General features: G+C 32.1%; 1 protein-coding gene across 1 annotated transcript; it reads left to right on the top strand.

Annotated features, from left to right (window-relative positions):
• Nucleotides 1-537: 537 nt before the first annotated feature.
• Nucleotides 538-1,587, top strand: LOC131179371 (uncharacterized). The gene is made up of 2 exons (XM_058146192.1): nt 538-739; nt 845-1,587. The coding sequence occupies exons 1-2, from the start codon at nt 538-540 to the stop codon at nt 1,585-1,587; spliced, it is 945 nt and encodes a 314-aa protein (XP_058002175.1).
• The last annotated feature ends 14,658 nt before the right edge of the window (nt 1,588-16,245 follow it).

The raw sequence follows: 16,245 nt of genomic DNA, 5'->3' as shown, positions 1-16,245 counted from the left end.
ATGTGTTAATCCATCAATCTCACAAGATCATAGGCAATTGGATAGCAAATTTATATCTGATTTCATCCTAGCAATTGTACGAGAACAGCCAAATGTGAAGATATCTGCAAGCATGCGTAAATCAAAGATAAGGTTGGATATATGCCGAGTTATCGGAAGATGTGGAAGGCTAGACACGATGCAGTTGTTAAGATATTTGGTGGTTGGGAGGAATCTTTTACAAGATTGCATCAATTCATGCTTGCTTTGTGCAAACACAACCCCGATTCTTCGTTCTTGATTGAAGATGACCCTCTATTTGTTAATAATAAATTAAAACCCGAGAATCGGGTTTTCGATAGGATGTTTTGGGCATTCAAACAAACAATTGAATGTTTCAAGCACTGTCGGCTAGTTATTTTTATAGACTCCACATTTTTATATGGAAAGTACAAAGAGTGTTTATTTTGTGCTACGGGACTAGACGGCAATAACCATATTTTTCCTATTGCATGGGCAATAGTTGATTGTGAAAATACAAAGAATTGATATTGGTTCATGTCTTGTTTACGGGTGTTTGTGACTGATCGTTCTGATATTTGTGTTATATCAGACAGACATATTGCCATAAAAAAAGCAATGCAGCAAGATTGGTGGCAGCCTCCTAATGGACATCATCGATACTGCTTAAGACACATACTGAGCAATTATAACACGAAGTTTAAAAATCCTGACATGAAAGAAGCTCTCCGAAAGGCAGGTTAGTTTTTGCCAAAGAATATTATTTTTGCAAACATTAATTGCATTTTCAATGTGATATAATAAAAAAATGTCAATTTTTTTATTAACAGCTCACCAAATTCAGAAAAAAAAAAAATTTATGATGCCATGAACACAATCAAGAGTGAGCATCCAGATACGTTTGAATGGGCCAGAAATATACCATTAGAGAAATGGACACGTTCTCATGATGGAGGAAAAAGGTATGGCTCCATGACAACCAATACCGTTGAGTCAGTTAATGGAATGCTTAAGGGGATTCGTGCACTACCAATAACTATAATGGTAGAGAAAATATTTTTCCACCGTGTCCAATATTTTGACACACGCCGCACGACCTTCCGCGAACAATTGCAGTTTGGCTTCAACTTAACCCCGGCATGTCATCAAATTTTGATTGAAAATTTGAATGAAGCAAACTCACTTAATGTTCGATTATTTAATCGCGATTGTGGTGAATTTGAAGTTTGGAAGGATAGAACTGGGGATAAGCACATCGTCAAACTTGATGAGAGGACATGCACATGCAAGAAGTTTCAAGAGATACGTATTCCATGTTCTCATGTCATAGCAACATGCCAATCAATGTCAATCAATTATGAGCAATACGTTTCAAATTATTATACATTGGAACGAATGCTTAAGTGCTATGAGTGGCAGTTTTATGCACTTGGACATCATGATGATTGTGCAACAGACAATGATCCAATCCTTGTACCTGACCCAAATCGAAAAAGGTCTAAAGGAAGACCAACTTCTTTAAGGAAGACGAATGAAATGGATTGGATGGTGATTCAAAAAAGAGGGGATCCGTCTAAAATCCATTGAAGGACACTATTTTCAAATACTTTGTATTATTATCATAAATTGTTGGACACAGTTTTCATTATTATGTTTTCATTTTATGTGTATTATTACCCCCGTGTTGTTAGGTTACGTACTTTTCAATTTTATCTTAAATTATTGCATTATTTAATATAATTACTGCATTATGATTTATTTCGTATATATTTATTTATGCTCTCTTTTGTTTATGTCTTAGATAAAATAATGGCTCGTATAATGCACACTCCGAAAAGAATTGTCAGTCAACAACAGCGGGCAAGAGTACATGGTTTAATTAGGAATTTGATTAATCTACCTATGGAAATAACACCATCAACTACAGGAGATTACCTACTCTGCATTGTTAAGCATATGATAAGGGTGAATGGGCTAATTCAACAAATTATATGGGAAGGAGAGCTATTAATAGATAAACCTAGATATTTGGCTTTAAAGTCAGCTTTTAGTTGTGTCCAGGATAAAGGTATACTTGACAGTGTATGGCGAAAATTAGAAGCTAACCGTACCCCATCATATTTATTATTTCTTAAAGGATTTGTCAAAGAATATGCTAATTGGGTCGCTACAAGGACAATGTGTCGGGCGAGTGGTATAAAAATGAGTGATAGGAAGAAACATACTCTGGTAAAGCCCTGTTTACCTAAAATCGACTACACATTGGAGAAAGATCTTTATGACGAGCTAATTAGATCATGTCCTGTAAATCAAATAGTCAGACTGACCTAATTAGTTGATGTAGTAAATAATGTTGATGTAGTAAACAATGATGTACTTTTATCTTTGCATTGACTATGTAATGTAGACTTATTAATTAATGCATTGAATGAGAAATTTTTATTTATACCATTTAATACGTGTATTAAATATTTTTTTACCATTCATGTATTATTTACTGTATAAGGAAAATATGTGCATTGTTTTACTTGTCAAAATACAAAATGAAAATGTATATTTCATATAATAAATAGGTATGGCTAATCAACAAATAATAAGAGATTACATTCTGCCAGGTCCAATTGATCCAGAGCTTCTACGACTCCAGTCACAACACCGTTCTGAAGGGATTTGGACTGGTACAATGGAGCATGAGGTGCTTACGTGAAGAAGGCAGGGGAACATATTGCATGCTGACATTGATGACTGAATTATTCCTCATCTCCACGATTCTGGATTTATTGGAATTGCTAGATTAGGATTTTTTCCCCTTGACTGGCACCTTATTAGTGCCTTTGTAGAGCGATGGCGACTGGAAACTCATACATTTATGATGCCAATTGGGGAGTGCACAATCAGTCTTCAAGATGTTAGCATTATCACCGGATTGCTAATACATGGTTCTGCAGTAACTGGAATGTCACGAGCCGAATGGCCAGAAGTTTGTGAGCTCTTGTTGGGAGCTAGACCACCTCCAGAAATGATTCGAGGACATACATTAAAATTATCATGGCTAACTGGTGAGTTTGGAGATATTCCACATGAAGCTGATGATTTAACAGTGTTATGGCATGCAAGAGCATTCATATTACGACTCATCGGTTCGATATTTCCTGACAAGAAAAACTCACGTGTGAACTTGATGTTCCTACCCCTATTAGAAGACTTGAGGGAAGCTGCGACATACAGTTGGGGTGGAGCTTGCTTAGCCTTCCTTTATCGTGAGCTTTGTCGTGTTGCGCCATCAAGCAAAGGAGATTTCAGGACCCCTGTTCATATTGCAAATCTGGGCTTGGAAGAGATTTAAAATAATCTCTCCATCAATAAGAGATCCATCGGCACCTCATGATGCACCCCTAGGTGCTAGGTATGTAACTAAATTTATATTTTTTTCCATTAAACAATCAAAAAATTGATTTTTATTGCATTATATTTTAAATTTTCTTATCAACTAACAGGTGGAGTAGAGCTCGACAGATCACTGAAGTTACAACCCATGTACTACAACAAATTCGGTACAATCTTGATCGAATGCGACCTGAAGATGTAAATCAAAATTCTCAAAATTTGACTTAAAATAGTGTTATATTTTTTTCCTATATTTATAATCACTTTATGTTTTGCAAATTTAATACTTCATATTTTGCTCATATTCACTTGCAGATTACATGGGAACCATATAATGAGGAATTGTTGGATGAGCTGCCCGACATGTGCATGCAGGGCCGTCCCATATGGAAGGCAGTGGTGCCATTAATTTGCTTCCATATTATTGAATGGCACCAGCCTGATAGAGTGATGAGACAGTTTGGTTTGGCCCAACCTATTCCACCACGACCGATGCAAACAGATGAGTTACATGAGATTACTCTCTGATTTAGTGAGAGTAATTGGGCGCATCACGATGCGACGTACATTAATCGTTGGAATAGGTGAGAACATTACATTGTTCAAGGGCAAGAAATGGCACAACCACTCCATCATCATTCTGAATATATGGAGTGGTATCATCGAGTTGCAAGACGTTGGATCTCAATAAGTGGAGCTGCCATTGGTTGTGTGGTAATCATTTACAATACATATTTTTTCATTATTAAATACTTAGTAATAATAATTTTCAATTACAGTGTTTAACACAAACTGTAACATAATACATGGACTTCATATTTTTACAAGAGGATGCAATTGAGGATTGTTTGCTAAAATTACAGAACCCATCAACAGAAAATGTGGCTGAAGTTAAACATACATTAAGAAAAAAGATGATTGATCTAGAGGAAGAAAGTCGGCTTTGCCAAATGCCACCTCCTCAGTCCGCACCTCAAGCAACAATCTTTAATGATGAATTAGAAGAGGACCAACCCATCAACCAGCCTGAGCCCTCACATAGAGCAGCACGACGCCGATCACGTCCTGCTTTACGTCGTCAACATCCAGTGCGTCCAACCTCTCCTCCCGATGATGCTTTGCCCCCACCTGTCGCATTCCACACTTACTGCATCACATCAGTGCCTGATCATTTTGATCCTATTCCCTCGGCTCCTGCACCATCTGACCTTGCTCCATCCACTATATTCCAACCATATTCAGCAACTATCCCCACTCATTACACTGGTTGGATGGCTACCCCATCAATGCCTGGCCCATCAGCACCATGGATGTCATATCAAACTCAAATGCAAAACAGAAGCACATTCGACTTTACTGAGAGTCAACAGCTGCAAACACCATTCGGCGGCTTATTTGCTCCATTTGGCAGACCATCAAGCATTGGGCCATCACACTATACGTCAAGTCAATTTAGTGGATATGGGTCAGAACAATACTTTGTACCATATTAGTCTGGTGCCTTAGGCTATATTCCATCTGCTGCGGGTCTACTTGGATACCATGAACAAAGTGTTGTGCATTATACTGCAGGGGGGGAATCATCGGGACAACATCAAGGGCAAGCTAGCCAACCCAAAGATGCACAAGGTCATCCAGCAGAACATTAAGAAGGGGGAGAACATCGAGTTCTTCGACCGAGACGACATATACGAAGACCTGGTTGTGGCACATGACTGATTTAAATATTTGTTATCATTTATATATTAATTATGAATACTTCTCTCAAGTTATTTCTCGCTTTAAGTCAATTGCTACAATATGCTAGTGATAATTTTTATATTTTTGCACAATTAAATTTCCTACAAATTTTTAATAACTTAATTTGGCACTAACTGAAAATCAGTTACAGTATTTAAATTTTATATTGTTATACATGCTAACACATAATAAATAATAATTTAATTTCTTTTAAAATTTGAATTTATTAATTGCTATCAACAAAATAAATTATTCCTAATTATAATAAGAATAAAAATTAATATTAAAGTAACTAATTTTACTTAATTTCTTATTTTTTATATATTACAAATATTTTATGAAATTATATTTAAACAATTTTAATTTTTTTAACGTGTATTAATTATTATAAATTTTTATGTCTACATGTACGAGTATGGCCTCAGGATGCTAATTAAGCTGGCATGCTGCATACGGAATACTTTCCATTCAATTGTACAACATTTAATTTCTTTAAATCTATAAAATTAATTATTCTTTTAATAATTACAATTTAAATTTTTATTCAAAAAATTTAGTTCAAATAATATTTTTATTTTATAAAACTCACATATTTTTGTAACAAATTATAGTACATATTTTTTTTATTTTTTCACATAAAATTTCTAGTAATTTGAAATTGCACAATACCCTTTTACATTTAACATTTAATTTCCTTAAATATATAAAAATAATTATTTACACTTTAATAAAAATTATAGTACATATTTTTTGTTAATTTAATACAATTACAATTTTACACTTTAATATTTTAAATTTACAAAACTATTATATTTAAAAAAATAGAAAATACTATGTTTTAAAAATTATAACATATTATTATTATTATTATAAGTTATTATTTTTTGGACAAAATCGCTACATGTAGTAGCGGATTGGAGCTGTGGATTAAAATCGCTACTCATAGTAGCGTTTTGGAATGCGTAACATAGAAACGCTACTTGTGGTAGCGTTTTGATACTAAAATGCTATTATCACTAGCGTTTTAAGCACAAACTCCCCATCAGCTTTTTGGACGCTATTATTAATAGCGTTTTGGACATTAAAATGCTACTAGTATTAGCCTTTTTACGCTCCTGACTTTTCCAACCCCGCTCAAGTAAATTTTTCACATCGCACCCAATTTTAGTATTTTTGTTTCTACGTTACCCTTGTACGGTCAATTTCCCCCAAATTTCTCTATCTTTAATGCAAAATGCAATCAGCAAAATCTGTGTGAAATTATACGCACAAATTCACAACCACACAGAAGAGATGCAATTCATGACCGTCCGTGATCCCACATTGATCTAATCTGCCTTTCACAATCTTTCATTAAACGGTATATCTCTGGTATCTCATATGGAAACTTAAAAATAAATAAATAAAAAAAGGTCCAACTGTTTAAAAAATTTACAAAAATCCAATTAAAGAACCAACTCATATAATAATCAAAAGAATAAAGAAATATTCATAATACAAATACAAGCTCCACAAAACAATAATAGGTCGGAGGCCATTGAGTGTCTTGCTCGAGAAACGAACTCTAAGGATGATTAAAATAATCTTGTTCAGCATTATTGCATAAAGCAGAAAATAGAGAATGGACATGAAATAAAACCAAAATTAAGATGTTTTTATTCAATATTCTGAATGTACCAAGAAAGATAATGAAAACTGTGTTGGTAGTTTGAATGAGTCAATAAGTCCTATTCTACAGGAGCTATTTTCTGTTAGTTAGTATATACTCTTACTGCTATATTTAGCATGTTTTAGCAGATATTTCGTTTTTTCTGTTTGTAGTAAAGGCTATATAAAGCCTAGCATTTACTTCAATAAATATCACGTTCAAATCCAATTGTTCTGGTTTCTGTTTTGTTTCTTGTTAAACCTCACAATTGGTATCAGAGCCCCACTGGCCCTGTGAAAGCAACAATAGTTGAGTGATCAAACACCGCGAGGATGAGTGACGATAAGACCTTGACCAAAATTCCTCACTTTGATGGTCACTACGATCATTGGAGTGAGCTGATGGAGAATCTCCTTAGAGCTAAAGGTCTTTGGAGCTTGATAGAGAATGGTTTTGAAGAACCAAAGCAGGAAACGAGACTGACAGAGGCACAAAGAGCCCAACTTGACGATGCGAAACCAAGGATCATCAAGTGAAGCATTATCTATTTCAAGCAATAGATAGGATCTTTGAACAGATTCTGGATCGTCGGACAGCAAAAATAGTCTGGGATTCATTGAAGAAGAAGTTTGGTGGAAATTTGAAAGTGAAGAAATCTCTTCTTAACGCATTACGAAGGGAATTTGAGGTTCTTGAAATGAAACGAGATGAGACTATCACTGAATATTTTGCAAGGGTAATGGTGGTAGCAAACAAAATGAGAAGTAATGGAGAAGAAATGACGGATACCAAAATTGTTGAGAAAATTTTATGCACCCTCACGAATAAATTCACTTATGTCTGTGTATCCATTGAAGAGTCAAAAGATATTGAAACCATGTCTGTTGATGAACTCCAGAGCACCTTGGTGGTTCACGAACAAAAATTCCGACGTGTGCACAGGGAAGACGAAGACCAGGTGCTGAAAATTGAAGGCCGCTCAAACTCGACCAGCAGAGGAAGAGGCTCCTATAGAGGACGGGGACGAGGTAGAGGCAGAGCTGTGTTTAACAAAGCTACCGTTGAATGTTACAAATGCCATGATTTAGGGCATTTCCAATATGAGTGCCCGAATTCAAGCAAGGAAGCCAATTATGCCGAATTGGAGGAAGAAGATGAGTTGCTTCTAATGGCGTATGTCGAACTCCATGAGACCAGTAGGAGTGATGCCTGGTTCGTAGATTCGGGTTGTTCGAATCATATGTGTGGTAACTCGAAGATGTTTTCAAGCTTAGACACCGATTTCACCCATTCGGTCAAGCTTGGAAATAACACAAGAATGAAGGTTACTGGAAAAGGGGTTATAAAACTGTTCCTGCAAGGGGTATGCTATACTGTAAGTGATGTGTACTGTGTCCCTGAACTGAAAAATAACTTGCTGAGTGTAGGTCAATTACAAGAAAAAGGTGTCGCAATTTTGTTTAAAGACGGAGTGTGCAGCCTCTATCATCCACTGAAAGGAAAGATGGCAGAATCAGTGATGAGTGCAAACCGCATGTTTATTCTGCTTGGTGAAACACCTACTACGGTGGTTAATGAAAATTGTTTTCAAGTTGGCAGTACAGATGAATCGATTTTGTGGCACAATCGATATGGGCATCTCAGCTACAAAGGCTTACATACCTTGACTGACAATTTCATGGTTTTCGGATTGCCTAAAATCTCAACACCAACGTCCCCATGTGAAGCATGTGTAAAGGGCAAGCAACATCGGAACCCAATCCCAAAAAGGAGCAATTGGAGAGCAACAGAACAGCTGGGCCTTGTTCATGCTGATATATGTGGACCGACATCTAAATTTTCAATGACCATAAGAGGTACTTGTTATGTTTTATAGATGATTTTTCAAGGAAAGCCTGGTGTTATTTTCTTGTTGAAAAAACAGAAGCATTCTACCATTTTAAATGCTTTAAAGTGCTTGTGGAAAAAGAAATTGGGTTTCCAATTAAATGCTTGAGGACAGATAGAGGAGGGGAGTTCAACTCTACAGAGTTCACAGATTTCTGCAAGCAGCAGGGAGTAAAATGACAACTGACCATGGCCTATACTCCACAACAAAACGGAGTAGCTGAACGGAAGAATCAAACCGTGATGAATCTAGTGAGGGCAATTTTAACCGAAAAACAAATACCTAAAGTTTTTTGGCCAGAAGCGGTGCAGTGGACGTTTCATATTTTAAACAGATCACCCACACTAGCGGTAAAAGACAAGACTCCCGAGGAAGCTTGGAGTGGGGAGAAACCTTCAGTGGATTATTTCAGGGTTTTGCCAGTCGCCATGTACACATACCAGACGCAAAAAGAACAAAACTTGAAGTAAAGAGTACAAGCTGCGTATTCTTTGGATTTAGCCAAGAATCCAAAGGATACAGGATGTATGATCCGATTGCAAAAAAAATTGTTTACAGCCGCGATGTGGTGTTCGAAGAGAATCGGGCTTGGGATTGGAGCATGACTCTCAAGAGAAACAATTACTTGAATTAGAATGGGGTAATGACATCAGCACAACTGAAGAAGAACACTCTGCTGGGCAAAACAATACTGGAGATACTGATGTTATTTTACCAACAGAGGGCACTTCCGATCTCGAAAGAGATTTGGGAGCAAGGCAGGGCAGAACCAGACGCCCCCCCATACGACTAACTGATTTTGTTTCAGGTGAGGGCTTGTCCGATGAAGATGAAACAAACATGATGTCCCACCTTGTGATCTCTGATCCCACAGATTATGAGGAAGCAGTAAAAAGCAAAAAATGGAGGATGGCCATGGATGATGAGATAAAATCCATTGAGAAGAATCACACCTGGTACTTGATGGATTTACCAGCTGGAGCCAAGAAGGTTGGCGTGAAGTGGATTTATAAGACAAAATTCAATGAGCATGGAGAGGTTGACAAATACAAAGCAAGGCTAGTCGTAAAAGGGTACACCCAGCAATACGGAATAGATTACACAGAGGTTTTCGCACCTGTGGCTCGAATGGACACTGTTCGAATGATTATTGCTTTTGCAGCACAAAGAGGCTGGAAATTGTATCAGTTGGATGTCAAGTCAGCCTTCTTGCATGGAGAACTGGAGGAAGATGTGTACATCGAACAACCGAAAGGTTACGAGAAAGCAGGAAGTGAGAAAATGGTGTACAAGTTGAGAAAAGCCCTCTACGGTTTAAAACAGGCACCCAGGGCCTGGTTCAGTCGGATTGAGTCTTATTTTATCAAAGAAGGTTTTAGAAGCAGCTCCAATGAACAAACCTTGTTTGTCAAGAAGAAGGGAGAGAAAATTTTAATTGTGAGTGTATATGTAGATGATCTGTTATATACTGGTGATGATGATAAATTGCTTGCAGATTTTAAACATTCCATGGAAAACGATTTTGACATGACTGACTTGGGACCAATGAGGTTTTTTCTTGGCATTGAGATAATTCAACAGAATGCTGGAATTTTTATTTGCCAAAGGAAGTATGCTAGCGAAGTTCTACAACGATTTGGGATGGAGAACTATAATCCAGTAAGTAATCCGATTGTTCCTGGTCAAAAGTTGAGCAGAGATGAGGGAGGCGAGTCAGTTGATGCAACGCAATTCAAACAAATGGTGGGAAGCTTGATGTACCTCACAGCTTCACGACCCGATCTTATGTTCGTTGTGAGCTTCATTAGTCGGTTCATGGCCAACCCTACAAAGCTTCACTTTGCTGCAATAAAAAGGGTGCTAAGGTATTTAAAGGGGACTGTTAATTATGGACTTTTTTACAGAAGAGGTGGCGAAAGCAGGTTGGTTGGTTATACGGACAAAGGACTATGTCTGGCGACATAGATGACAGCAAAAGCACCTCCGGTTATGCATTTCTGTTTAGTGGAGGAGCTGTGGCGTGGTCTTCTCGCAAGCAACCCATTGTTACCTTGTCAACTACAGAAGCTGAATTCATAGCTGCAGCTGCTTGTGCTTGTCAAGCCATTTGGATGAGAAGAATACTAGAAGAAATTGGTCATTCACAGGAAGAAGGGACTGCTTTGATGTGTGATAATACTTCAACCATCAAGTTATCTAAAAATCCTGTTTTACATGGACGATCCAAGCACATAAGGGTGAGGTTCCATTTTCTCAGAGATTTAGTTAAAGAAGGTATTGTTGAATTACAGTTCTGTGGCACCAAAGAACAACTTGCAGATGTGATGACGAAACCACTCAAGTTAGAAGCTTTCGGAAAGTCACACAAGAACTTGGTGTATGCACAGTTCAGTGTTGAACTAATTCCTGTACAGAGGAATGAGTTCAAGGGAGGGATTGTTGGTAGTTTGAATGAGTCAATAAGTCCTATTCTACAGGAGCTATTTTCTGTTAGTTAGTATATACTCTTACTGCTATATTTAGCATGTTTTAGCAGATATTTCGTTTTTTCTGTTTGTAGTAAAGGCTATATAAAGCCTAGCATTTACTTCAATAAATATCACGTTCAAATCCAATTGTTCTGGTTTCTGTTTTGTTTCTTGTTAAACCTCACAAACTGAAGTACGTAAAGGAATGACAAGAAAAGCAAAATGGGTACCTGTTTGTTTGTTGAGAATTGCAGTTTCGCGTAGAGTTTTTAGCTACGAAATGTTGTTTAGAGTTGATGGGCGAAACCCAGAAAAGAGAAAAATGGAGTTTGAATGTATAAGAGTCGTGGGTTTTTGATGGAGAGAGAGACAGAGGCCGTTGCATGAGGTTAGGGCGTGAGGGAGAAAGAAAGCTTAAAATAACGAGGCTAAGCGGGACAAAAATGGGAGGGTCTCTAACCGCAAACTAAATCATGGAAGGAACTAGAAGGAAAATTATGGCATATTCAATTGATTAATTATTATTAAACTATTTTTATCATTTAAATTGTATTTAATATATATAATTAATTAAAAATTTATTGCTAATAAATTTTTATAATATAATTTTAAAATAAAAAATATTAAAAAATAAATGTTAAATTATATTATTAAAATAAAATAAATAAGCCACAAAACAAATAGTTTCTTTTCTAAGACTGGCGATCCTCAAAGGGCCCTGGAAGCAAGTGGCCTACATCTGAGCAAGGCCTATTGGCAATACAAGCCATAACTTGTGGCCCACAACCCACAAGGATCTTGCACTTAACATATTTATTGAATTCATGGTAAAAATAAAGAATAAAAGACACTTTTCTATATAAATTCCACTTTACTTTGATTTATATTTATAAATATATGTGAATCATTAAAAAAAATTAATAATCAATAATTCACCATGAAGTCTAACCTCATTTAATCCAGTAATTAAAGGCATATTTATTACTGACAAACTTAAATTTAAATCTTCACCCTTTTAGTTTCTACTAAAAAAAAATAATTTGCTATGAAAGGAGAGAAACGATACATAAAACTTTTTAATACACGTTGTGCTCACTCTCTTTATGCATTTAACTTCTTCTCTGCACTCGAAAATTTTAACTCAGTCCTCATTTATTCAAGTGGGGTTAAAATTCAAGCCCAAAGCCACACAGAAGAAGTTTCGCAAAAATTTTTAACTTCTTCTTATTATTATTATTATTATTATTATTTGTAAAGTGATGTCAAGTCAACTTTATAATTTGATTGTTAATTAAAAAGGCTTTTGTTATTACTCAAATCCATATTTAAGGAGTTTATGCTATAAATTAAAATTTTAAAAAGTTATAATTTAAGCATAATGCGTGAAATTTGTCTGAAAAGTAGATGAAATGGTTTTTAAAAAGTTAGGTCAATGTAAAACAATGCAACCTGTATGATTGAATAAATACTCCACCTATGCCAACTTTTATGAGTCCATTAAGAGAAATTTTTTGGTACATTTAAAGTATTAAATTTAACTATTTTTTACACTCATGTAAATGTATATTTTATTTATAAATTATGAAAAATAAATTTCACATTTACGTGAATAAACGAGTACATATTTTAGGTATATTTTAAAATTTATCCTAGGATTTTATTAGTTCTAAAGTTTATTAATTAATTAATATAATTTTTTTAAAATTACATAAAAAATAAGTACAATAAGTATATATAACCCTCTCTCTATACATATTTTGCCAAAAAAAATGTTGGACCATATTTAAGGTTTAATTTATTTCACAGAAACTAACTTATATATTTAAAATGTTTTTTATAGAAAATATTTTCTTATTTAATTGTAATGTGAAATTAATAGTATGTGTTTATTTCATATATATGTAAATATTTTTAAGTTTTGATAAATTTATTAAAATTTAAAAAATAAAAAATAATTTTTATTTTTTTAAAAGATAAAGTTATTTTTTTTTTAAAATGATTTAATTTTTTTTTTGATAAAAAATATATTTTTTATTGATTAATTTTTTTTAATCATCAAATACTAAAAAATATGAAAAATATTTTATGATTTTTCGATAAATAAATGGAGCCTAACGTCGCTTTCGAGGACGAAGGACTTGCACCCCAATTATTTAGGAAGAATTGCTTATTTAGGGCATATATTTTAACAAATTTAATTATTCATCTCTTAGTTTTTAGTAAATTAATTAATTGTCTATATATTTTAAAAAAATATATTAATTAATTCATATAATTTAATTTCATTAACTATTTAGTCTCATCATTATTTTTTATACCTAAATTGCTCCCTTATTTCTCTCTCTCTCCATGTTTTTTTTTCTTTTCTACTCTCACACCCTTCTCTCCTTATTCTTTCTTTGTTTTTATTTGTTGACAAAAATGTTATAAGATGTCTAACACAAAAATAGTAATTAGTTTTCTTAAATTTCTAAATAATCAAGAAAATTATTCTCCAGTGAAGAAAATATAAAAATAATGTATAAGGAATTAAAGATTAAAAAAATGTAAATTCAAATTTAATCTCCACAAAGTAACATTTTTATTTTTTTCCAATATTATATTTTTCAGAATATTTTATTTTTCAAAATATATAGACTAACAAATTAATTTTACTAAAATAGAGAAGCTAAATAGTAATATTTTTTAAAATATATGAATCAATTAATTAGTTTCTTTAAAATAGATTGGCTAAATAGTAGTTTGAATTGAATAATAGAAAATTTAATAAAAGGATTAAATAGTTTCACGAAAAAAAAAATATATAGACTAAATAGTACATTTTTTAAAATACATGAACTAAGTAGTTAGTTTTATTAAAAAATATAAGGATTAACTAATACTTTTTTCTTTTCCTTTAGTTAACGAATTTTATTAACAATCAAACTACTATTTACTCCCTTTATTTTAATAAAATTAATTAATTGATCATTATATTTTTAAAAATACTACTATTTAATATATTTATTTTAATAAAACCATTCATTTGTTCCTATATTTTAAAATACATATTTCAATATGAAAGATAGAAATTGTTTAGTGTGAAGACTAAATCTAAAATTATATATTTTAAATTATTTAAATATTTACATTTAATTTTATGGGCAATATTGTTCTATTTTCTCTATTTGAAACAATATTTGATCAAATATCAATTGATTTAGATGACCAAGTTATCAAATTAATAATTTAACAAAATTGATTTTTAAAGGAAAAAATACAAAAATAATGTCTAGGGATTGACTTAAATTATACTTAAACAATTAATAAAAAAATATAAATTCATATTTACTCTTTGTATAATAAAATTTTTATTTTTTATTTAAAAATATATTATTTAAAATACATGGATCAATTAATTAATTTAATTAAAATAAAGAAATTAAATAATAATATTTTTTAAAATATAAAAGACTTAATAATAACTAAACTATAATAATTTATTTAGTATTAAAATTCATAAATCAATAGAGAATTTATTAAAGGGACTAAATATTTGGAGAAAGTAAAATATAAAAATTAAATAATTTATTTTTTAAAATATAAAGATTAAATATTTAATTTTATTAAAATATATAATTAAGTAGTAATTTTCGGTTGTGTGACATCATCCTCCAGTCATGCAATTTTTGCGTTCCTACGTCAGATTCAAAACCACGTGGCACATATGTGTATGGATATGCCTATTTGTTAATAATATTTAGGATAACAAAGATTTCTGCATTTGACTCGTTTCGTCCTGAATTTGATTAATTCTTTTTAATTTTCTCTTGATCATGTTTCGTGTGGTTGGGATGAAAAGGCCTTTTCTCCACTGAGAAATTTCTTAATCTGTTTTGTATAATAATATATTATTATTTTTATTAAAAATAATTTATTTTTATATATTTATATATTTAAATAATATTATTTTAATATAATATATAAATATATTATTAAAATAATATTCACCCTGCCCTACACTTTGATGGAAAATATCCCACCTTAATCTCAAACTTCTATAAGACGAGAAGGAGAAAAGTGATATCGCCCTCTGATCAGCCTGTTGTCATTGCTAATTATATTACTAATATTTGATAAAAACAAAAATCATATTAATAATAAAGAAAACTGTTCATAAAAAAAATTATTTCTGTAGCATCGCGAGAGCTTCACTGCTTGTTGTCCACTAAATTTTCTATATAAAAACTGATTCAATTCTATTTGACAGGTCATATCAATTCATCTACTGTCCCTACACTAATTGAGCTTGTCGTTTGCAATCATTCATTTTAGGAATAGTGGCCATTATTAAATTAATTTTTAAAATTAATTAATTTCTTCGAGTAAAGTGTGGATTACTTTGCTTTAAACAAGGGGTGCATTTGATTACGTTATTTTATGAAAAAATTTTAAATTAATTTATAAATTTTTATAATATCTCCATTCATTTTTATTTATTTTTAATATTATTATATAATAATTAAAAAAATTAAATTATTTAATGTAGAAGAAAATTCTCTTAATTTAATTAAATTACTTTTTATTTTACTTAATTTAGAGAAAGGAAAATAATAAAATGAGATAACAAAATTTATGTAAATATAAATAATTATTATAATGAATAAAAATAAAATTAAAATTAAAAAAATTAATTAATACACATTAATCTTCTCAAAATGATAAATAATTAAAAGAAAAAAATTCAAAAAACGCCGTATAAAAATTAATAAAAGAAGTATTTTTTAAACAATTTGTTTAAATTACGAAGTACTTTTTTCACACTAATAATATATTTTCCTTGTCTATTTTTATTAGTGTTAAATCAATTAAATTGTAATAGAATATTTAATTAAAAAAAGAGAGGGTGAGGTGATAACATTAATTTTTAGGAAATTATAAAAATAATTATTATGTTAAGTAGATATAAAGGTAAACTAATAAAAATTAATTAATATTTTTTAATTTTTTCAAAACAGAATAGAGAGAGTGTTTGGTTAAGGAAAAAGTTGCTAAATTTGATAAAAAAATAAAAACATATAAATATAACATTTATCACATAATAAATATAATAAAATATTATTTAAAATTAACAA

Source organism: Hevea brasiliensis, chromosome 4 (assembly GCF_030052815.1).
Source record: "Hevea brasiliensis isolate MT/VB/25A 57/8 chromosome 4, ASM3005281v1, whole genome shotgun sequence".
Classification (NCBI taxonomy): domain Eukaryota; kingdom Viridiplantae; phylum Streptophyta; class Magnoliopsida; order Malpighiales; family Euphorbiaceae; genus Hevea; species Hevea brasiliensis.
This window is presented reverse-complemented; position numbering and strand designations above follow the sequence as displayed.